At 38.1% G+C, this 25,196-nt stretch overlaps 1 protein-coding gene across 1 annotated transcript in view; it reads right to left on the reverse strand.

Annotated features, from left to right (window-relative positions):
• LOC113504993 (metastasis-associated protein MTA3) overlaps positions 1 to 25,196 on the reverse strand; it is a 38,639-nt gene that overhangs the window by 4,178 nt on the left and 9,265 nt on the right. Inside the window, exons 3-4 of the mRNA XM_026887513.1 lie at positions 12,577 to 12,684; positions 2,069 to 2,262 (exon numbers count right to left, since the gene is read on the reverse strand). Of these exons, the coding sequence (XP_026743314.1) occupies positions 2,069 to 2,262; positions 12,577 to 12,684 (302 nt within the window). The remainder of the gene's footprint in view (positions 1 to 2,068; positions 2,263 to 12,576; positions 12,685 to 25,196) is intronic.

The following is a 25,196-nucleotide window of genomic DNA, read 5'->3' on the forward strand; positions in this document are numbered from 1 at the left end:
ATCAATATGTGTAAAGAAAAGATGAAAGAAGATAACTTATTTCTATTGAAAAACTTTAAACTTTTTAACCTTTTGAGATTACTAAAAATTTTTACGGATTAATAATTTATATCAACAACAAAAATCATTTCAAAAACGTTTTAGAATTAAGTCAGAATATTGGTTTATGTTCTTGTTTTATATCCAGGATTTTTTAAAGACTTAAAACCCATTTAAATAATAAATTAAAGCAAAGTTTCATTATAACTTAAATAGGGCACAAAATAGAAATTGTTCAATGTTGTAGTGTAGGTAATAAAAACCGTTATTCCCATCACTAAATATACAGTTATAAAAACAAAGAGATAAAAATCTTCTCAATGATTCTCACAATAACTACTCGTGGATAATAAAGGTAATTAATATGACACTTAAGTCTGCGATTTTAATTACGTATGCATATTATATTACTACATAATGTTTAGTTGGACAATCTTGGCACATGATTTTCAGATATTAAACTGACTTTAATACTTTGCAATAGTTAGTTTAAAAAATATTTCCCATTTTAAGAAATTATTAAATAGTTTTATCGACTGTATAATGCAATAATAGCAAATAATAAAAATTAAAACTAAGTAAAAGGGATTGTTAAATTAGAATGTGATTATTGGTTAATAAGTTATTTTATATTTAATTTTAAAGTTAGTCGCGTAAAGGAAATGACGTCACAATCAGGGCGTGACATTTCCTAATTGAGAATGTCACCGGCTGTGTGATCTTAATGACCTGACCTTGAAATAAAATGGGATGAGTATCGTCGATCCCATTTATGTGTGTAGTTACACAATTTTATTAAGTTACAATTGTTAACACAGACAGTTTAAAAAGAAATTGGTAATAAATATTGTTATTTACCACTAATATTAAATATTTTTGAATAGGGAAACAATATTGAAGTCCAGGAGCGGTTATTAGGAGACAAATTAAAGTAATATTGTAAGGAATGCTTATATCAGCTGCCGATTTTCCCATGTAACCAGTGACTATGCGGACGGGTGTGACGTGTGTGAGCTCTTTTATTACTTTTAATAATTATAATGACAATTTCACTCACAGGTATGGTGGACTAATAGCTGAGCTAAAAATGACAAATGTCTACTGTCCTTGTAGTTACGAATCGATCTATTAATTATTGTGCGAGTACCTTTATATGGTTTTGATTGATGATGATTACGTTTATATGTATAAATAATAAAAATAAAAAACGAATTAAAAGTCCGCTATTTACTATAAATAAAAAACCTTTTAAAATTGTGTTAGTAGATAAAGGGAATAATGGTTACTGTGAACTGTGAAGTTTCCTATAAAAATGGTAATGTCTGATTGTAAATCTGAAAAGCTATTACAGGTACGGCACACAATCCAGGTCGATGTTGGGGGCGGATTTGTTTGGTCTTATACCACAACCTACAGGTCAGTAACGTTCCTTCGTGTTTGTTGTTATCTCTACCAACTATATTGCTCGGATACTATTAAAGGAGCTTGCCGGAGCTTTATTTACGACTAGCTTCCGCTACGAATTTCATACAACTTGAGATTTTCTTAAGATTTTCTTTAAGAGGGTAAAACTTGGGTATCGTCGTAGAATAACAACTCTGCCGGAATTAAGTAGTTTAATTTCACAATTGTCTTTTATTCTGAGTTTTTAGTTTTACCAGTAACATAACTTTGGCTGTTTTAGAGGAGTCACATACAATTTTATAAAGATCCGTACGCTGAAGACATAATCAAGCATTAACACGACCACTATTAAATTTTAGCATAAATCTTCGTCATCAACGTGACAATACTTAATTGCTGTTAATACTACGTGCAGGTCCTCTTACGAACATTTACTTTAAAAGCAATACAAGTACATTTCGCTGAGGCTTTATTAAAAGTGTATGTTAAAAAGCACGTCAGATTAGACTATGCACTATTACTGGCACGTTATAGTACGTCGTTAAGAGTAAGTAGCGAGCATTGTGTCGGTGCGTGCGTGTGTATATGTGTGCGTGTGTGTCATCCGTGGCCGGTACATACTCACATCCTTATTGAGATAGCTGAGCAGCGACTCCGTCTCGTTGAGCAACGTGACGGTGCACTTGCCGCGGATGTGTGTTGCCGGCAGGGTCTCCACGTGCCGTGATAAGAACAGCTCGCGGTGTTTCGCTTGGTGCCGTTGTTTGGGCGCCAGGCCGTCCGTGCCTGGCAACTCGCTAGATTCCTCCTCCATCGCCGCTGAAACATCGAAAAGATCACGTTAGAATGGTTGAACATTTGTTTTATGTCAGTATTGCGTTGATATATAGGAATTCGGGACTTAGAAGACGTTGCCAAATCAAATTTGTAACTACAAAGCCGATAGGTCAGTTATTGACCTTTTGCTTGGAGTTCAGGCCCACAAATGTAATTGTATAAACAATATGAAGTAAAAATTATCTTAACAAATTGAAATAGTCATTTAGAATATGTACAACATAAGCATCGCATTATTGTCCCTAAGATACTTCACGTAGTAAGAGATCCGATGACTAACCTAACCTTATAAAATAATTAACAAAAACGTGTTAGTTGTTACACTTGTTACCCTACAAAAATTACTTTATTTTAATGATTGCGGAGGTTAAATTAAATTCTCACAGAATTTGCATAGTTGCAAGGTTACGAGATGTCAGTGATTACATAAACGTTCGATTGTAATTAAGTACCCATTAAACATTTTAAATTAACATATTCGTAATAAAAATCTGCTATTCCATAAATGAAAGAAAGTGAATTATGATTGTATTATTGTCAAGCGAACGTATCTGCTTAAAGGTCTGTCGTCAGTGTGTCATACTAAATGGCTGTTGTAATTGTGAGTAGGTACGCAGAGTGCAATTGCAATCAACGTTACAATTTCGCAAGACATCATCTCGTATTTATTAACATCCAAGTTGTGTACTGACGATGAATCACCGCGTCACATCGATGAGTGTCGAGAGCGGTCGAGCGGCGCGCTAGTGTGATTTGCGTAAGAGCGGAAACATGGTTGCCTTGCGCGGACTGCTGCACTTGGATTACAGCGTGAGGGGGACCTTAATTCATGTAATACTAGTAATCTCTATAACTCAGGTCATTCTGTTAGGCTACTACTCTAATTACCCATTCATTGATATAAGCATTCTGTAGAAGATGGTCTAAGTAACATTAAACAGTTCGAGAAACTTTTTCAGTTAGTTATGAAAATGGGGTCGGTTTTCATGTGATGTGATGTGTCCCCAGACCGCTGCAGTCACTAGCTGCTGGTCGCAGACAGGTGCGTTGCAAAACGTGTCTACGTCAGCTTATGATTTTTATGCGCCGGTGTAAGGACCGCCATTACGACACGCGTGGTACGCGTATCAAACATGTCGGCCGTTCAATTTTATTCATATTAAATAAGTGTTCCGCGGAGCGAGACTTGTTTATAGTTATTCGACAATAAATATCGTTCATTTACCCATCTCGGAGACCTTGGCTAACTGAAAGAATGTTTTTACACACCTGTCTTTTGTATCAAGATAAAACTGCATTTTTATTTCCATTTATTGCTCAAGAAACCTTCAGACTTTTGAACTTAAATTGCGACTGACCTTTAGAATTCAAAGCGATGTTATAATAAATAAGCCATTTCACCACTGTTTAGTGAAGAACTGGACTTTTATGAAGTAAATAATACCTAGATTTTTGGAAACAAAGTAAAGGTCTTCATTTCCTCTGCATTTTAAAAAGTTTTTTGATCGCTTCTCTCTGTTGTGTGGGCATTACACATTTACTTGTTGGCCACTTTTTGCTATGGCATTGTTAAGTGAAACAGGGCGTTGTCGAAGGTAAACACAAGGGACAACCGTCCCCGCGGGCAGACAAAAGCGCGACCCCTGCGGCCTAAAGTCACCCGTCTAGCGTCGCGACACGCACCAAGATTTCTTTAATACCAAACATTTACTGAATCTATACTTAATAAACTTGCTAAATCAGGTACACGCTAATGAAAAGAACAAAATTGTATGTATGTATGTATATGTCGTGTTTGTTTTGTGTTGAGACGAAACACGCGCGACGCGTCCGTTGGTGAGGGGCGGGAGCCATGGGGTGGGATTCTATTGGCTACTTATTATTACAACGCAGATACTTCGCTAATCACACACGAATAATAATAAAAGCAGTGTGAGGTGAACAAAACCATTTAAAGCTTAATGGGGTGTGTATTATCTGGCAGATGTCACATTGAATGGCACAAAGGTCCAGCAAACGTAGGGCAAGCTTTTGTAAGAAATCGATAAAATTTTTAATAATGTGAATTGAGGTTCTCTGTACAATCATTATTGATATTAATAAGCTGAATTAATGAAATAGTCCAAGGAAGGGGAAGACGTTAAAACAAGCGGGCAAATTTAATTCCGTCGCCAATACGAGATGAGAGCGGTGTGAGGCAAAAAGTGGAAATGCGATTGTTTCGTTCTCCACCAAAAGCAATGGGATAGGGAGTTACTCTGCTTGTTCACGAGACATCGATGTGCATATTAAGTAAAGTAATGATAGTCGAATTATACTTTTAGTTACTTTATTTCAGACCGAAAGGAATTTTTATTTAAGGGCAATGTGTCTATACACAATAATCTTCGTTTATAAGAACGAAGTTGTATTGAGTGAATGAGTAGCAAAAGTACCTCGATTAGGCAAAACTAGCAATTAACAGCTAATAACACACAAGTACAGAAAGTATATGGTAAGAAAATATTGTTTTATAATTTTTAAACTATATAAGATGACCTTCCTACCTGAGACCGGTAGTCTTTGGATTTAGCTTTTTCATCGATACAATACAATGTTGTACTGACAGAGATAGGCATCACTAGCGCGTCGCGGCGTCGGCGGCGAGGGCCCGCCATTTACCGCGACGCCCCGGCCCGGGGGCGGCCGCCGAATTGCGGGGGATTTACTTTATGATAATTATTTCGATTGCGATCGTGAGGAAAGAGCCAGGGCGCACTCGAACAGATCTCGAGACGACCGATGCGAGAGCCCGTAAAAATCACAGCTTTACACCGAACCACTTTTTACAGCCGAACGAACAATTTGCACTGTGATTGGTTAAAATTAGAAAGCAATATAGATATTCCAATCACAAGCGTCTCGGAGGGTGGTTTTGATTAAATATAAAGCTTTCTAATAAAGGGGTGGAAATCGAACTCCAAAAAAAAAACTACCTACTTGAAAAAGTAAACAAATGAGATTTATAATACTTGTCCTATACATGACATTGGATAGATGATGTGTATCTTTCTAGGCTTGCCAATCTCTACATAGATTTTATAATTTTTACATCATAATGCTACATGTAGTGCAACACATAGTAATGCAATTTTACAAGTTCTTCTGAAATTGCCCCTAAAATTAGCTCATTAGAGGTTACATAATTGCTATAGTCCATGCTGTCCCTATGTTGGTGGTTATGCATTTTGTCATAACATTCCTAGAAGTAAATGGAATGCGGAATGACGACAGACAACATGCGAGCTGCGTGAATACAAAACAGTTATGATAGTCATACTCATCAGAGTAACAGTAACGTTTTTAGCAGATTTAGATAAATCGTCTAGTTTTACACTCCTCGTGTCATATTCGAAGGTCATTGCAAGCATAACTTGGCATGGTGATCATATTTTTTACCTATATTTTTGGTACGCGCGAATGTCAAAAGTTTCTGATTAGTGGCACAGCTTTTATGCTTATTCTGAAAATGTAACAGTTAATTTTGACTAACATTATCTGGATTAATTTCTGTGATAACAGCCTCAGCCTTATAGAGTACTGTATGTTAGAAAAATCACTTAATTCTTCCATAATTCAGTTAAGTTAAACCAACTTTATTACACCGGCAGGTTCATTTTTATCAAAGTTTTTAATTCGCCGGAAAAGATAGAGTGGGCAGAGTAAGAAAAACTTCTTCTATAAAAGTTGTGCTTTCAGCTGAAAATCAAGTCTGTTTTGGGTTGCTGGTTGGATAGGAAGATGTTATAACATATTGATACACAGTACGGTTAGGTACACGTCCGTACATTGTATATTACATGAATGTGCGATATGAACCCTGGTTAGGAACCATTCGTGACACTCCTACAAAGGTTGTATAAAAAGTGAGCTTTCGAAGCCTGCTACATGAATATCTACGTATTTAGTTGTGATCTTGTATGCAAACAAAGAAAGAGCTTTATTAAGTTAGAGTGTATTTCAGGTAGGTCGCGCTCACATCATACCAGAACACATGAATTATCTATGGCTTATCTAATCTTGGTACCGCGATGTCATTCCAAATGAAATATTGAATACTGGGTCGTTGTTTGGTTAAGGTAATAATATTTTAAGCTAACAGAAGATGTGACGCGGGTGCATTATAAACGTAAGCCACGACATAAACTCGGAAAATTATTTCGCTTGGCTCAGATTTATAGCCTTCTCGAGCTTTTATGACCTTTTTTCAGTAGTAAGTAATGACTTTTACTAGTTTGTGTGAGAAGAATAATATTACGTGAAGTGTGCGCTTAACGTCGGTAGAGGTCTGTCCCGTCTGATAGAGTGGACAGGACCTGTTTGGCAATGTAATAACATAGGATTATGGATCTACACGCGTCACTACGCAACTAATTAAAGCGTAGGCAAAGAGAAAATGGCAATCTGTGGAGTCCTCCCCCCGCTAGTGGGGGGTGTCGGTTACGTGTGCCCCCTTGGGGTGGTCGGGTGTATGGTTTTTCTGCTCGGGCATCCTTTGCTTACTTATTGATCCAGTCAAATGTGTGGAGGTGGCGCGGTGGGTGGCACGCCCGGCCCCGCGCCCCCTGAAGGGGGTACGTCCAAATAAATCTGCCCGCCCGCGAAACACCGCAGTGACAACAGCGGCGGCCGGTAAGATGCGGTCGCACTGTCTCTATTCTGTACATATCGAAGGAAGCCACCGATATCGGCAGTCGACACCGACGAATGCTTAAGACACAATAATAAATATTGCCAAGCAGAATTTTAATTAGAATGATCCACATGGGTAGGTGGCGGGTGCGACCTTTGAAACAGGCATGCGCGTGACCGCTGAAAGTAGGTACAGCCCACGACGCCTCTGCTCGTCTCACGGGGAGGTCAATGACGCTTTTTTCCAAACCGATATCACATGCATGTCTAATCAGTATGTAAGCAGGCTTACAAAATGTTTAAAATACTTTTGACTCTTTAAATCGAGACAAATCAGTAGTAATTGTAATACTGAAAATGATGATTATTTATTAATAAATACGGAATTGCTATTGTAAAGATACCGTACCGATGATGTGACATTATCTTTGTTGTGCACAGGATGAGATTGTTCATGTCACACAGTAGGTATGAAGTTCATGCTAGCATGTATCGTGATTATTGACATATGCAACATGATAAAGTTTTCACAGAACTAGCATATTAATTCTGACGAATATAACAATTTCATTATTGACTTAAATTGTTTGACCAACCAAACGATGAATCAAAATTGAATAATCGAAATATGACAACTACTGCTGGTGTTAATCACACAAAGATAATTCAGTAATTTCAGGTTCGCCAGACACCGACGACACAAAGCAAAGGCCATGAATTGGCACAAGGTTTTATTTAATTTTAAATTCGATGACTTAGCTAGAATACGTTCAAAGACAAAGAACACTAGCTGATGTAATATCTACATACATTTTAAATGGCTTTTCTTCAAAAGGACATCGTAGTGCCTTAATTTTAAACTTGGTGTTTTTCGCTGACTTATAAAGTTGTCAATAATCGCAATAGTTTGTTTCATCATGAAGGAAAACTGTTCTTGAAGGGTAATGATTGTGATGACAATCAAAGATTTTTGTCAATCAATACAAAAATCATGGTGCAATTCATTTGATACTTATGACAGTAAAACATATTAAAAGACACAATGAAACCTGTGTGCTATTTAATTAAATATAAATAAAATTGTGATCTCCTCAGTTTAGTTGTTATTGTGTATTGGAGAGAAGCGGGGCCTTATATACTGACCACACATGATTGGCATGTCTGTATACTCATAGAAATTGCCTTTGTTTCCTTGCCCCCAGCGGCGGCAAGAACATTAGTGCGTCGCGTCGGCTTTTCTGAGACACGTGCAACAAGCAATAAAATGTTTAAATATTACAATTGTGCATAAGTAATGACGGGTTTCCATCGCAGAGCTTTGCAACTAACCACCACATATAACAATTTTCCTTAGTTGAATTCCAGTACAGCTAAACAGCTTGGGCGGTATTATGGAAAGACTTCGGTACTTCTAAAGTTCTTCCTTTTACATACGTTTTCACACACAACAGCAATAGAAGTATGTAACTTACTACTAAGAGAATGTCACATAGCAACTCGAGAATGCTGATTACAAATACATCGTTAAACAGCAGTATTTTTGAGCTCGAGAGGTTCAAGAACGTTTCACAGGCCAGCAAACACTTTTTCTATTACTCTCAAATCGTCATATCCGTTGGTTTTTATAACGTTTAATAGACCAGGTATCGTTAACGTTACTGGTGCGCTTTTAAAACCAGTTTAAAAAACGATTTGAAAAAGTTTTTTTTCTCAACAAGTCAGACGTTGAATTTGAATATGTTTCACGTGTTTTAAAGAAAGAATAGACTGATGTGTACCGTTATGCGGGACCGTCACCAGTTTCTGTGTAATGAGTGTATCGCTGAATTGTAAACGCAAAAACTTTGTGAGGCAAATGTTTGTGCGGACAGCGGCGCGGAGCGTTGGACATGTTACCGATGAATATTGCATAAATATATTTGGTCTGGTAACGGTCGGACATGTGTTGATTCCAACTACATAATGTATTATGATTTATTTATGCTACTGCGGGTTGACAGATTTGTTTTGATTTTCTTACAACTAGAGCTTGTTTTCAAAGTCAAAACGGAAATCTTGAATTATAAGGTTTCTTTCATTTTATCATTGATACACATGGCGCAATGATTTACATTATTTGTTTTCTGAATTTGTCTGACAAGAGAGCTCGTGCAATATGAGAAACTAAGCTTCTTAAGAAGTATTCCGTATTTACCTCGTCCTGTTCAAAGGCTTCCTAACAGACATTAATTTTCCATTAAAGTTTAGTTTGGTTAAAGATCTACCAATTTACTACGAGTATCTACAGTCTACACCAACAACATGTCATCTTTTTAGATCATCCAGTTTTTAAACAGTTTTGCAGATTTTAAGAATATTAGTAAAATAGAAATGGGTCTTGCATTTGTCCATTCAAAGAATATGGCTGAGCCAAGAAACAAGTTAAATGCGTAAATCAAGCTAAATGTCTTAGCCGTTTGAATAACTTATCTCTGTTAACGAGATTTCATTTATGTTAAACAAAAATTGCGTTCCATTCTTCAATATTAAAGAATCCTAACATGTATATTAAAGTGAAATGGAATAGACTGCCTTTAACATATAATAGAAACTAGTGATAGAAAAATGTACAAGAGCAAAATATTTATTTATTTATTATTATATTAATACATTGCACATAAATACTTGGAGAGGCCTATGTCCAGCAGTGGACTGCGATAGGATGATGATGATGATGATGACATAAATACACACTTGGACAATATTATGTTCCTGGAAAGTTCAAGGCAAGCTTAACCCAGAGTAAGGTTTTCTTACAGCAAATCTCAGAGTGATGGGTTTCATTAATTTGACGAAATTATAAGTTACTTAGTTGCGATGTGATATTGAAGGAAGTTTAGTGTAAGTCAGGATTTATCGTCGCATTTGTGAAGTACTTTGAAAAAGCAATGAAGGCCAACAAGACATTTGCCATACTTTTATCATCAGTTCAAATGATTAAAGACAAATAAATAACTTAAGTTTTTGGAATTCCCTGAAAGGACGGGAAAGGGATCAATATTATTTGTGTTTCCTTACTTACCTTTAAAGGTTAATATAGATGAGTAATTTTTCGAAGTTTCTAAGCAGTTAACTAAGGTTAGAGGCAATTAAATCATAGTATTTCTCAGGCTAACCAGTTTCACTTAGACGTCAGGGCAAGTGGACCTAAATCTGAATTGCACAACAATGTAAGTACGTTGATCTGCGCGCGCGCAGAGTTGTTGCAACGTCATCTACTCGTAGTAGGCCTCATACGATATACTACGTCAATATCAGCAAGCTATTACGTTTGTCTTTATCAAATACAAACGTAATAGCTAATATACACCGTGGGTCGTTCTCAAATAATACTATAGACCTATATCATTAAAGGGATCTCTTGTTGTAGACCCGTGTCTACAAAGTTTCATACATTGTATGAAAGCTTTTGTATTTCATCGTGACATAAGTAATTTCTGTCACAAGTTTTATAATTGAAGAATGATGTCGGGATTTACGTCGTATTCAGGTCATACACATAGTTGATGACAATAATAATGTCGATAGCCAACTGTCGATCACGTGAGCCGCGGTCCGCGTTGGGCTTGGAGTGGTAATGTGGTAAGAGTGTAATGAGAGGGTCGGTCGGTCCTGTGTGGCGACGCGCGGTGTGGCGCGCGGCTGGCCGGTGCGGGGCGGGAGGGCGCGCGGAAGGAATGCGTCGTTTTCGCATCGGGAGAAACGAATGCGTTTAAGCGTCGCGGGTATACAATGGCGGCGTGACGAGATCCGGTTCGCGGGCCGCGCGGGGGCAGGGGACGGGGGCTCTAATCGATAGCCGGCGAGCGACGGCCGGGCGACTGCGGCGCATAGGTGACAGCTCGGGCCCAATCAAATTACCGGCCGTGGAGGAGAACTGCAGTGCCACGCACGCCAGAGAAACACACGCCGCCGCCACCGCCCGCGCCGGCCCCGCGTTCCGCCGCCGAAACTGCACCGACGAGCTCCTATTGTCCGATACACCACCACCTCACATACGTTCGCCTATGCAACACATTGACGGATAGTCGTCACTTATCACGTCGCCCGATACGCGAGACCCACCCCCTTAACTCCCCACTTTGTACCGGGTGCAATTTGTACACGAGCTAGGTAAAATAAGCCATGTGTGAGTTAAGGTAGGTACGATAGGTATGGTAGCGCTATAGCATTGTGTTATCTATAAACCTATTATATCTTCGATTTAGCCAAAAAAGTAGAGCATGAGTTAGTTTTAACATTATTTTTCTAATATGTATCCTAATTATGCACGACACGTTTCATCAAAGAGCTAAGGACTTAAAGTCAATCCACGTGGCTAGTAATGACCGACATTGTAAACAACTGACAAAATGGGATCAAGGAGTAAAATATCGCACAACACGACAACAAAAACATGGACGAGTCGCTTTGTAGGTCGAGAAGCTCCACTCGACGCCAGGGGAGTTTCTTCGACAATATTATTTTAAAAGAGTAAAATTGACCTTTTATAACTACTAAACTAAATAATTAAATAGGATAATTATTCAAAAAATAATATAATTTGAAATATAACAACATAATAAAAAGAAACGAATTCGGCAAAAGCTCTCTGCCGATTGTTGATAAGTTTAGCATCGAATATATCAGCGGATGTAACGTAAACGACACATCTACGAGTTCCACGACTAAGGATTGGTGTACGCGCATCTAATTATAGGTTATTCCTCCCGCGTACCACACAACAGATCCACGTTGTACCATTAACGACCTGTGCACGAATGTCTACCCCGTATCTACACATAGGCAACGCTTCATATACCACATACGCAGCCGGTGTATAGAGAAATGTGATGTAACCCGTCACGCATACTGAACTCTGGTCGACCGCGGTGGTGAAGTACTCTCAGCAGATATAAAACAGCAGTAAAGAAAATTGTAGGCGATGTCGTTCAGTAAAAACAGAACTTGACATTGAAAAGGAAATTAAATCAAAACGTTACATAAAATGATAACGACGCCGTAAAGTTTCCACAGATCGATCGTCCCGTGTCGGACTCGGCGAAGCTTATTTCGATGAAGACTGAACAAATGTAGCTTTTATAGGTAGGTAATGAAGTGGCCGCCACTATTAAATCGATGACATCATAGCCTCAGTGCGTAACGTGATGGCAAATAAAAGCACGATTCAATTAACAAGACGACCACACTTTAACCCAATCTACATGTGGAGACTTGATGCAATAAATTTTTGTTTTACAAAATTTAATCAATTCCTTATTTTTTTATGAACAGGGATCGAGTTATTAAATGCGTTTAATAACACCATGAATGATAAGGAAACCCATTGAAATGTGAAAATAGCTCATAAATGCTGTAAATACAAAACTAACCCAGTGTCAAAGATGCAAAGTTCATGAACTTTTGAGTCGTCGTCGCCACTATAAATCTGCATCATGCAGTAAAATATGATTTCTGGCCAAGCTTTTGCGATGTCAATGATATTACGTCGCTACGAGATGTTGGCGACAAAAGTCTATCGTATAGAGTTTGCCTTGACCCTGACACTGTTGCCAGGTTACAGCTGGAAACACAAGTTTGGCTCACCTAGCGCAGGGTCGAGGACTGCTTGTGCCGCTTGCTCCTCGCCGACCGGCGTTTTAAGGCATATTTTCTTGAGTTTCATCGCGATTGGTGAGTCTTCCGACTGGGCCACTGTAACACAAACGTTATATTAGCATCTAAACATTATAATATCAGGAAGATGAATCTTTGTTACGGTTACACTATGCATTTTAAAGTTTAACATTTAAATTATATGGTTTTATATCGTTATTTACGTGTATAATCTCATTGCAGACATACATATATTATAAGGTAAATGGTTTATATAACACAAGGAAATAAACATGTCATTTCTGAAATTCAGCGTTATATTGCGAAAAACTGTTGATCATATCTAAGTGTTCAATTTGACATTGAAATGCAGTCAACTAATCTAAAGTTTAAATAATCACATATTTTTGTAACGACAAAATTTTGTTAATAGAAATTATACAAAAAATTCAGAGCATTAAACTTTTAAAAACTTTCAATCTCATAAGCTCATTGAATAGTGCTTGGATAAGCTCATAAACGTTAAATTAATATAAGGATAAAAAAGGGTACATAATGGTCAATTATAAGTGTATAGATAGAATGTGTAACAGTGTGCCAGGGCTCGTCAGTGACCTTGACGGCCTGAGCGTCGGCCACCGGAGACCGGGACGCCGCGGTCGACGAGGGCGCGACTCGAGATCCCGGGTAAAGGTGCGCGTACACTGCGTGCTATGTTTTTTAATGTCACGACATCTTATTTCACTGTAAAGCTATGACATTTTCTCGTTTTGTATTTTGTAACGGTTACTCGGCTTTTTAATGGTGAATTATAATAACTTGCGTGAAATTATACTCATGATGAGATTGAAAGACCAGTCGAAAGTATAAAAAAGTTTAGCGCCACTCTACTTTGAAAAAAGTTTTTGTTGTAACTAGGATTATATTCATCATCATCATTATGTTACATTTATCAATATTTCAATACGTGACCTAAGTTAAAAGTAGTGGTAAAAAACCATCAAGCGTCACAATATCGTGTAGTGGTATAGTGGACAGTGTGCATGCGTCACACAAGCCGTACGGCGTGATGTCGCTAGTGTGTCGTGGTTACGGCAGGGCAGGTGCAAGCGAGGCTGCACGCTGCGCCGCGCGGAGGCTGCGCCCACCCTCGCCACCCGCGTCACCCTTGCACCCCCCTCCCTAACCCTCCCGCGCACGCCATCTTAACAAATCGATAGGATATGACTGTTCTCTACTTCGCGGGTGCGACTTTTGGGCGCGGACTGAATGACCCCTCTTGATTGCGTAACGCAAAGCGCGTGAACAAAAGAGTCGGGCGAGATTCTGCCACCGAGACGTTGCCACGTTTACAGCGAACTCGACAATCTAACGATAAGGATGAATCCAAAGTATCATGATCACACAAACATACCGAGGGCTTTTCACCTGAACAAATATTAGTTTAGCACCTTCCGAACAGGATTCGTTATAATATTCGTCACGGTATGAATACGTAAGCGTATTATTTTATTCTCAATTACTTTCAAGGTATTCACCACAATGCCATAAAAGGTGAAACTTAACTTTACCTGGCGGAAGAGTAAACGTTAATTAGCTACAAGGAGGTATTAATTAAAAAGATTATAATACCATTGAACCTAGCCAGACGGGATCGGTAGCAATACAGTTTACATCTTGAGGTTTACGAGGACGTTATGGCCGCATCATTTAACCAATATGGGTAAACAGTAGTGCACAGGGCAATAGGCGAAGCTTTATTGTGCTACAATATTAGTCAACCACGATTAAACTGACGTAGTGCTATGGTTCAAGACTGCTACAGAGAATACTAATGTTATGAACGTATGTTAAGTTTATACTTTAGGGTGGCTTAATGCAAATGTTCAAGAATATAGGACAGTTCCTGAGCGAAAGTTGCAATTATTTTGTGAACTTATCGGAAGACTTGAATAATAGAAATGATTCTAGACCAATATGAGAGCAGAGTCGCGGGAGATCCATTGGCTATTTGTAGAGTAAAAAAAATTTAAAAGTTTTATAAACTTAAACTAGGTCAAACCTCGGAGTTAATCTAAACATAAAGTCCTGGTCCTATTAGCTTCAGAAGAAATAGTAATATTAATAACTGTTACTTCAACAAAGTATTTTAAAACGTAAAGTATCAGAGGGATACTTTAAATGTTAATATATTAATTATCGGCAGCCAGAGCCGTTCAATACTCATGTACGCTTAGGATTCATCGCATTTTAGTGAAATGGAATTTGGTGGCGCCTTTTTCATCAGCAAACAGAATTAATTCAATGAGAAGGTAATCCCAACCGTCCTATAACCCAAGCGGGAACGGGAGCAAACCGCGGGCCACTCCCGCCATCTCTACTTAAATATTCACGCCCTCTAATGACACGATGTCGGCTCACTTTAACAAGGTTCTAGGTGGCCAGCATCCGCGCACATTTGGAACCTTACCAACCTCAACAGTATGGACAAAAAGTTAGGATAATCCAACCGCTGTAAGCGATCCAGGTCGAAAGCAAAACTAAAAATGACTTCTATATGCAATGGTCGGAGGGTTCTGCGCACCGGTAGTGAAGTGACATTAAGAATTATTTACCATTTTTATAATAACTATCGTGAGACTGATTCATTATTAAATGATGCAACGGTTTACTCACGCGTATTTATCGGGGGTGAGTTCGACTCGCGAAACCGCCGCGTCAGCTCATGATTAAGGACTCCGATTGGGTCCGCAACTAGTCTACAATAATTATTTACCATACTTAGAAATCCATATCTTTACCAGCCTGCCCAGGTGACGTAGAGATAACTTACGAGTTATAGGATTTTTAAGTATTTTTAAATGAAGACTATGTGACGTTACAGTTGCAATTGAGCTTCGGTATATAGTTTCAAATCTAATTACCACTTATTAATCACAAGAACTTTCAAATTTAGCCTGCAGCAAGCTTGGTACAATAAATGAGAGTTTATTCATTGTAATGAAGCGGAAACAGTTATGAGTGACAAAGCATGCGAACGGGCAGAGAGTAAATTGTTCTAATGATAATACATATTCATTGGCGTGACGACTTCTCAGACTTAACGGTTTCAGACTCGGTGACCTACGGTGTCCCGCGAGTCGCTACAAATGTGTGGATATTAAGAGTACTTAGGAGGGAAACCGCGAAGCTCCATCTGACCTTAATAAGGTTAAATGAGATGAAATGGTATTAAATGTAAATGGAGAAGCTTATGATAATTACGCAATATGCTAAGAAGCTTAAGCAGCGATTTCATATGTTTAAAAGCATCAGTAATTAACTGAGGGTTATAAGGATGTAATAAGAAATGTGATTTTGGTTTTCGTAAGCTAAGAAGCATTTTTCGACTCCAATGAGTAACAAAGATATAGCATTTGCTGGGGTTAGTGCTGACCTGTACTAAAAAAATAATTTGTGTACGATAAGCGAGTATCTACTCGAATGATCCAACTGCGTACTCTTATCACTTGTGTATAAATTTGACATTAGTGTATAATGATAACGTTTCAATATAGTTTCAGGAAGGAAGACAGAAAGATTAGTTAAATGAATTGTAGGTATTCCATACCCTATTAATAAACCATATTTTCGACCTTGTTTATTACGAAAAATAAGTTTTGTAATTGGTTTTAAGCAACATTATTAGTTTAAATACGGTTATTTGCAGTAATTTGAAGTCATTTTTGTTAAACAATGCGATTAAGTATGTCAGATGCGATAAAAAGAGTATTCTTCGACACAATTCGCATACAAAGATAATAATTTTACATTACTATCAACAACCTATAGTTTGGTAGGTACAGGAGAGTAATTAAATTAGACGTTATTTTTATTAAAGAAAATTGCTCTTTATAGTTGCTCAAATGTGTGTGGTGAAGGAGGCGCTGAAAGGCGACATTGGCTATTTTCAAGCAAAGATTAACGGCCCACTTAACATCAAGGTCTCATTATCAATAAATCATTAGATTTTTAGATTGATCGCTTATCGCTATATTCAGTCTTAATTCTACTTATTTAACAATATTTGGGGACAATAGAGAATAAAAAAGAACATAGAGAGATTTCCCAGAATATGAAGAATCATTATTTTGTTTGAAATATTTGTCCAGTAGGTACTATGATGATTCCGTAGTCGATAGGTGTTACTGTGAACACCGCGGACAATAAGTTAAGTGTCACGTGGCACATTAGTTAAACGCAAGCAGAAACGTGTATATTTGACATCCACTCGATATATGGAGCGGCTAGCACCTGCAGAGCCTCAAGTCATGACCTTGACGTTAATACGCAATATCTACTTGAACGGTCAGCGTTCCGTATTACAATACTTATGTTGAATAAATTAATACAAGATATGATGTGGCAAAAAAATATACGGTTGATATAGCCTAACGACAGACGTTTGGGCATACTGTTTGTTCTTGATAAGCAAGCGCTAGTTCGTAGTCAACGTTAAGTAATATCTGAGTGTGGGTATAATGATTACATCAACGGCCTGTTATCAGTTCATAAAATCTTCATTATTTTAGTTTATGTACTTAAATTGATACATAGCATAGAGCATAGCATGCTCTAAATAGTGTTTGTGATTCCGAGTATGGAATACACATATTTTTTATTAGAATAATTGTTTTGACTGAGCATCATGTAAATAAGTTTTTTAGGAATGTTGAAAATAGCGAGTTCTGTAGTAATACTCAAAAGAAACTAGGTCCCTTTATACACGTTTAGTTTCGAATATTATAGGAAAACAAACCACGCAGCTAAATGATTTTTAGGAGGATTGAGGGCGAATACCTGGTAAATTGTATATTCTGCATGTTTGAGATTTTAGGCAAATATTAAGGTTTTCGGCTTATCGCAAAAGGGAGGTTGGCAATATGTAGGAGGGGGGATGGGGAGGGCTAGACATTATAGAGAAGGCGGGGTTGAACGATACATGTTCGCCATTAGGCAACGATGTCACCGCACCTATACGTATGTGAGCTCGCAGTGCGCCAGCAGAGCGACGAAACGGATACTCGCTTCACCTGCTCGCTTCCGCTCTCTAATTACAAGAAACTTACAACTAACAAAACATATTATATTATTATCCATAATTGATTTTTGGTATAAATTAGTGAGTACACACTATTCGGAATTTGCAGGTTGATGTGTGAAACATTAACGTAAGGTTATGTCAGTTTGTACTGATGTGTTCGACCGATTTCGGCCATAGCAAAGACTTCGATTATTAATCAGTATTTTGGCCCTAATGCGAAGATGGCGAATGTGACCTATCTTCGCAGCGAAAATCCGTGCACATTGACGTCCAAGCAAGTATTACCAATGACTTGTACCGACTTTGTAAAGCTGACGATTCAATGTCAAGTCGCTTGTCCATGTATGGAAATCTAATGCCTCAAATATTTCGAGTCCGGTTTCAATGAGTGAGACGCTAGAACGTAAGCTACGGGATGTTGAAACAATGCGACGGTGTTGTACAAGTGCGGATCGGTCGGATGCGCGGGGGTCGTCGACCCCGTGCCCCCTCCCGCGCGCCCGCCGCGGTCTCACTTTCGATGCGCCCGAGGCCTCCACGATCCACGTGCCCGTGCGCAGCCACCGACGCCGTCGCTGGTGACGTCAGCGCCTCCAGGACCACGCGCAACGGTGCGACTCGCCAGAGCGTGAAGCTGTTTGTGCTTTTCATTAGAACGCCCATGGGAACCATGCTAACGACGGAAGCTTTAGTCCTTTCCCTTACTAACATAGTTTTAAAATATTCTCATCGTTGTAGTAATATCTGTCGGTTAAGTGAGTGACTCATAGGTTTCCATATAAGGCCGATTTAAACGAGCAATATTTTTCTAATGTTTGCATTACATCAGTGAAACATCAGCGACATTTACAACTGTTGTCTCGCGGCTGAACTTAGTAGTATTGTAACTAAATTCCTAGAATCATATTGGCTCGAAGAAAGTGAGAAATATTGCGCATTGGTGTAAATGTAAGTTAAACAAACTTGTAAACTCTACTTAAACGAATACGACTGGGTGTTACATTTAACTGTATACTTTACCAACACAAAGACAGTGAATCTGTAAATAACTTTCGTCTTCTCAGTATCTATCCAAGTACAAGATGCATTACAGCAATATACATAATGCTTAAGCATTGGATTAAGCATCGGTAATGTTGTAAAACATTAACATTAAGACAATAGGACTGCTCGAAGTGTTTAGTGCAAATACAGTGAATCTGTTTGACTGCAGTTAGAAAGATCTTAATGAAGGCAAGGAAGATCACGGGTAGAGCTCTTCGTAAAAAAAAAAAAACAAATCCTGTAATTAAGTGAAATAAAATTTGGTATTTGTATATTTGTATTGGATCTACCTTAGGTACCTTCACTCCTCAAAAATGAATGATTCAGTACAACAAAAACTTTTACGATGGCTCTGTTTTCTTAACAACGATGTTCTCTGACTGTCCTCCGAATATCCTGCTAATAAAGCTGTATAACTATACTACGAGTTTTACTGCAAAATATTCAGAATACTCGTCACTGGCGGCACAGAGTCTACTAAGTTTCGTTAGCGATACTCAATACAACGCACAATTGACACCGATATGCTCTCGTAAGGAGGCTGTGGGTCCGTGGGCGATTTTACTCGTACAAATCACTAACATAAACATTCGAGCCGAAACCCTGTGGGTCGTACAAATATTTGTCTCGTGTAAAACGGATCAGTAACCGAGATAGATGACTGCAGTTTGGATCTATCGCACCTTGCACTTTAGGTCTCAATTCCCAAGTCGAATTTATTATAAATATGCAGTATATTACAGTATCGCACGTCTTTAGAATGCCGAATTGATGCAGACAGTTATGATATACCTATATAGAATTTATCGCGACATTAACGCACATTTTGCTTAGCAATGAAAAACCGGCCAGTTATTAAAGCTGTGGTTACATTATAACTACAAGCGGTGAAAAAGGCGGGCAAATATTTTATGTTAGAATTTTTAGTTTGTTGAGGTCAAAATTATGTAAAATAAAATAAATACAAAAGTACATTTAACGACTGTAAACTATTTTGTTATTAGACACCAAGCAATAATGTTAAAGCATACTTGGTTACTACCATTTATACAATAAACTGGAAAGTTATTTATTTCTGAGGTTTCCACGTTCTGGAAAGTGGTTCTAATTTAAACAACCAATTAGTCCTTTAAAACAAAAACGAAAATAAATTGAATTGTTAAGTATCAGTAGACTTTATTTTTAGATGTCGTAAGTTATCCGCTATCACTTATTGCTCAGCCAGGGGTTGAAGGAACAGTATTAACAATGTTGCAGAAATCGACTCAACTCGTGTAAGCAGCCATTACACAATCGATTGCGTAATAGAAAGTTGTGATTCGTTATCAACCAGATGGTTTAAAACATTCTTTTACATGCGTCAGCCGACTAAATATTTCTTGTACACTAATAACAGTAAATTGAAAACGTGGCTGTTACTTTGTAGATCAACATACGATACTGACAGAATTATCCACTTTAATATCTAGATAGCTATTACGAATGCCACATACACAGTTAAACTATATTTTTTGAAATTTTGGATAAACAATAACAGTACAGTTTTGGATGGAAAAACAGTAATCAATATCGATGGAACATAAATATGCATGGGACATGGAGTACGTAATAATTAAATAAGTACACATTACGCATTTAAATAAATTGTGAGTTGGCAGTGAGCAGGCCGCGTAACGGTGTCTAGTATCGAAGTTGTCGGCGAGGGTCATCGGCGCGTGGCGACAATTAAAACCGGGATAAGTGTTGCGTATACCTGCGAGATGAGGGCGCCACGGTCGATACGAGGGGGAACCACCCGCGGGGAGGGGCCAGCCATTCGGTTAAGGAGTTTAGAATACAAGTCACGGAGTATTGATGTCTCTCATGTTATTTTTATTGCGTAAAAGGACAACTAAACAGTCCCCTGCTCCCCTGGCCGTCCGACGCGCCATAGATAATGGTTGGCAATAGTGAGATGCTTGATTGGAAGGTATATGACGGTCTTTAACGATCCATTGTCTATTCTCAGGTAGCCTTTGTTTTGTCATTATTACTATACTATATTTTTTGTATAAATGCCTTACAAGACAATGTCATACATTAGATAAACAAAATACACGTTAATTCGGTTGAAAATGTTTCAATTATGTATATGGAATAACGAACTTCGATTACGGTGTGTAGAAAAAATAAGCGTCTTTTCAACAATTTCAACATCTGCGTCACAAGATGTGTGGGTGTTGAGGCGGCAGACAGAGCGAGCGGGGGTGGGGCGGGGTGCGGGAGAGCCAACTCTTCATTCCCATTTAGCTACTGAATTGTACAGCGGGAGGAGGCCATGATTATGTTTACTAACCCCGGCCGCCCGCGCCCCCGGTCTACGCGGTCCGAATTAACACACGATCTTTGTCCCGAAACTCGGTCTTTACATAGCCACCCCGTGGATCGGTGTTGCTATGTGCGAAATTGCGAATGGCGGATATGTAAGCACTGTGTTTATCCGTTCGATTGCTCGAGACCGAAATACACAATATAATCAAAAGCCTTTTATTTCTAAAGGTGGTTACGTGAAACCTTGCCTAAATATTAAGTGCTTATACACTAAATCAATACTTTTTAGTACATAAATAAGCCTTACACGTCTTTGTCTCAAAACTTTGGGAATACAAGTGAAGACAAAATAAACTTGAGTTCACACATAAAATAATTATCATTAGAGACTAAACACTTTTCATTTTTACGGTAGGTTGTGGAAGGTTTTTTTTCAAGGGCTTTTACAGTAAAATTAAAACCCTCAGAAAGATCAAACCGGCTACCATCTTGAGCAGAAAATAGTTGGTTTAACATGCTGTCCTGTTAATGAGGAAAAACAAGTACCTAAATGAACGAATCCAATAAAAACACCTGAATGTTTCAGACCCTAATGCATGCAATAGAACATACCGAAAAATTAAGTGATATCTATTACTAAACAGGCCTGTTCAGAAATAACTTTTAAAAGTAGCGTTTGTAACCGATTTAGATAGACTAGTGTATATTGTAGCTTACATTCAAGATATTGTGTTCATGTAGGAAGAACGGGCATACCAAATATTTTTTGTAAATAAAAAGAAGTTTAAACTGTAAATCAAGGCGCGTGTCCACACGGCGCGGCGGCGCGGCCAGACGGCGGCCACAGCGTGATCAAGTGTTATGAGTGGAACAAAAAAATATGGGTTCACTCACTGTATGATGTAACATGTAATATACTTAACGATTATATCGCTTGAGCAGCAGACCTGTGCTCATACAACCTGGCCAGAATAGTCGTAAAACCTGCTACGAAGTGAGATATCATGAGCTCTTTGAAAACCTAAACAAAGGATGATCCGTGCAAGATCAATATTAAGACGAGAAACGTCAGATTACACGTTATACTCTATGGCAAAACATGTCTAAAATACAATAAAAAGCCTTCCTTGCCATGTCTTTGTCACATCTAAGTTGTGATGATAGTATTGAGATTAGGCAAGTTTTTCAATTGTACACAAAGTTGACCTACTGATCGCCTTTACAGTGGCGTTGGTTGGTCGTCTAAAAAGTCGACCGCGTCGCAACCAGCCCTCTGACCACCGGGCGTGAGGCATATATGTAAGTAGCTGCCAGCTGTTTGTTAATTATGATAGATTTAAAGTTTTTAGATTTAACTTGTATAAAATCGATAATTTTGATTTGAAATTATTGTGTTAAAATAATGACATAAACATTGTTTTATGTTAATAACTGAATCATAGACAAGAAATACCCAGTATTGCAAGCCAATTAGTGACCTGGCCCTCAAAAATAATGTACAAAGAAGTTGAAAAACACAACATAATGGGTGTCCATTCTGTCCGCGTTCCGTTTATTCGGCGTGTTGTGGCGGCTACATACCACACGGGCGGCAGGGTCATTACCACGCGGCTGGGGGCGCGTTCCTGCTAGCGCCAAGCGCTCCCGACAACGTTTACGTAACACTGTCTTTATGACACCTCTGATTAATTTCACGAGCAACCCTTGAGTCCACATCCTTCAGGTAGATTAAACTACTTCATATTGCGTGACCGAGACACGAAGGTTGAAGATTTTTTGTGAAAGTTATTTAGTTATTTCTTTGACTAACAGAACCTAAGTTTATAATTTTTCTGTTGTGCTATTTATATTTTAAAGAGTCGGAGAATGACGGTGTCGCCGAAGGTATGCAGGTCCTAGTTTACCTCATTGGTAGCCCGATAAAAATTGGATGGCTATGTCTGGACATCCTTAGTTTTGGTGATAGGGACAGTTACAGGTTAGTATTATAAATTTTAATGAACTACACTACTTGTGCTAGATAATTTAAATCGATGGTGATTATTTTTTGGACTAAACACAGAAACATGCCAAAGAGCTAACAAATTGTGCTCGGCAAAATTAAAACATTAATAAATATTTATATAATAGGGTTTTGACGATGGTCAAGTTTATCTACCAGCTCGCTATAGGTCCATTGCGGGTAATCTTAAATATTATAATTCCGATTGACGTGTGATTGCCTTTGACCTAATAATCGGCTGTCCGATTGTTGATTTTTCTTTGTATGCATTTGGGTGGAGGCCTGGATTGTTTTAATGAACTAACGTACCCGGCAGAAAACAGTATATATTTTTCCCATTTTTTAATGGCCAAAAACACACTGCATCTATAAACTGATACGAGCGAAACTAGATTATAATTATCTATCTAGAAATTGAGTAGAAATATTTCCGGATTAGATTGCATTTAAGTATATCAACAGATTATTTCTTATAAAATCTTAAAATAAAGTCGTCCTAATGAATAGTTCGGTTGTGACTTTAATCAGTCGCATGTTCATTATAAAAGTAACCTGTTTGGCTGAACAAATACAAAAGTTCGTGCACACACACCTTAATAATATAGAGTGGTCTCCGCGTCTGCGAAGTTGCAACCACACAATGCTATTCAGGTAGAGGGACGAATAATGAAAGTCGATGAGATGAATGTTTCGGTTTAATTAGAATCGATTTAAGTCGCCAGCTCGCCATGCTTTGGCTTTCGTTGTGAAATGTTTGAATACGACAATATTTTGTGTACGGAAATTTTTATAAAGGAAGACATATGATTGTTTGTTAAACACTCATAAAAATGTATATTTCATATCACAATACCGGCAACTGGTTACTACACTTTAAACACAAATCTGGTTAAATATTAGCATACGGATTAATGGAAATAGAGTTTTGGAACCGTAATTATGAATTAAATATTTAGGAGCTTGGGATTTTCCGGAGAAATGCACTCATCAGGTAATTAATATTTTGTTCAAGGCATCTTATAACAATTCGCTTATGTGTTTACATAGATTACTGTTATCGTATAGGTAATCACGTTTATCTTATCTCTTAAATATAATATTCTAAGGCCATATTTCCTACCCAATATTTCTAACTAAGATATCGCAACCTAATATCGTACTTCAACTTCCGTGGCATTTAAGGGGTAATGAATTGAAAAGACCATAGTGAGTGACTACTGATGATGTCATCCAATGGGGTCAACCATTGAGGCGTAAGAAACAAGGGCGTATGAAGAGATTCATAATGGCGGACGAATTGTCAGCCTTAGTAACGAATGGATGGGAACATCGAGACACGTGGGGTTTTAACTTAGGTAGTACTAGGAAGCAAGAAATTACGTAATTATATGTTTAGTAGTTGCCAATGTTGAGGGTAACATAAAAGATGTTGTCCAAGGACTCGTGCGCTAGTAAGTTACATCGCGTATCGGGGCAACCGCGCGATCGCGTGAGCCCTTGTTCCATAATATTGGTATGGTGAGACGGTGGATCGATTCCAAGTGAGTTTACGAGCTCGATCATTATCTCTATCAACATTTCGGTAACGGCTTCGATCGGTTAAAATGTGGACTGGTTTTCACTAGGTCTCTACAACGATGTTTTTTTTTTAATTCGAGCCGTGTGTGCTTATAGAACTATCAAGTTATTTTAATGGAGTCCCGATGATTTCGTTAATATGTTTTCGACAATTATTTCCGATCGAAGTTCTCTTTATACAAGTTTTCATCTTACAGATAAGAAGGACAATATGTTGCTCTTTAAAAAGGAATTCTTGCTGTGTTAAAACCTAAATCGAAATCGTCAAATGCATTCAGACTTTTTATTACATGGCAATAAAACTAAAACAAGATGTTTCTCCGTGTGGCTCTATTATAAAAAAAAAACGTTGTAGATTACTAGAATTACGTTACGAGCGGTTTTACATAAAATCTCGATATTCAATTTATTTTTTGCAGCTCTGCAATCGTGCGTGTGTGTTAGACACGGCTACACGCATAGTTTGTTGAGTTTTTGAGATTTGAATACTAACACCCGCTGAGCAATCCTTATATACAGCTTCGATATAGGATACTTTATAAAGTCTATTAATAGAAAAGAATCAAACACGCGTTAATCCACATGGGTCCACGT

The sequence above is a fragment of the Trichoplusia ni genome, chromosome 23, assembly GCF_003590095.1.
Source record: "Trichoplusia ni isolate ovarian cell line Hi5 chromosome 23, tn1, whole genome shotgun sequence".
Taxonomy (NCBI): Eukaryota; Metazoa; Arthropoda; class Insecta; order Lepidoptera; family Noctuidae; genus Trichoplusia; species Trichoplusia ni.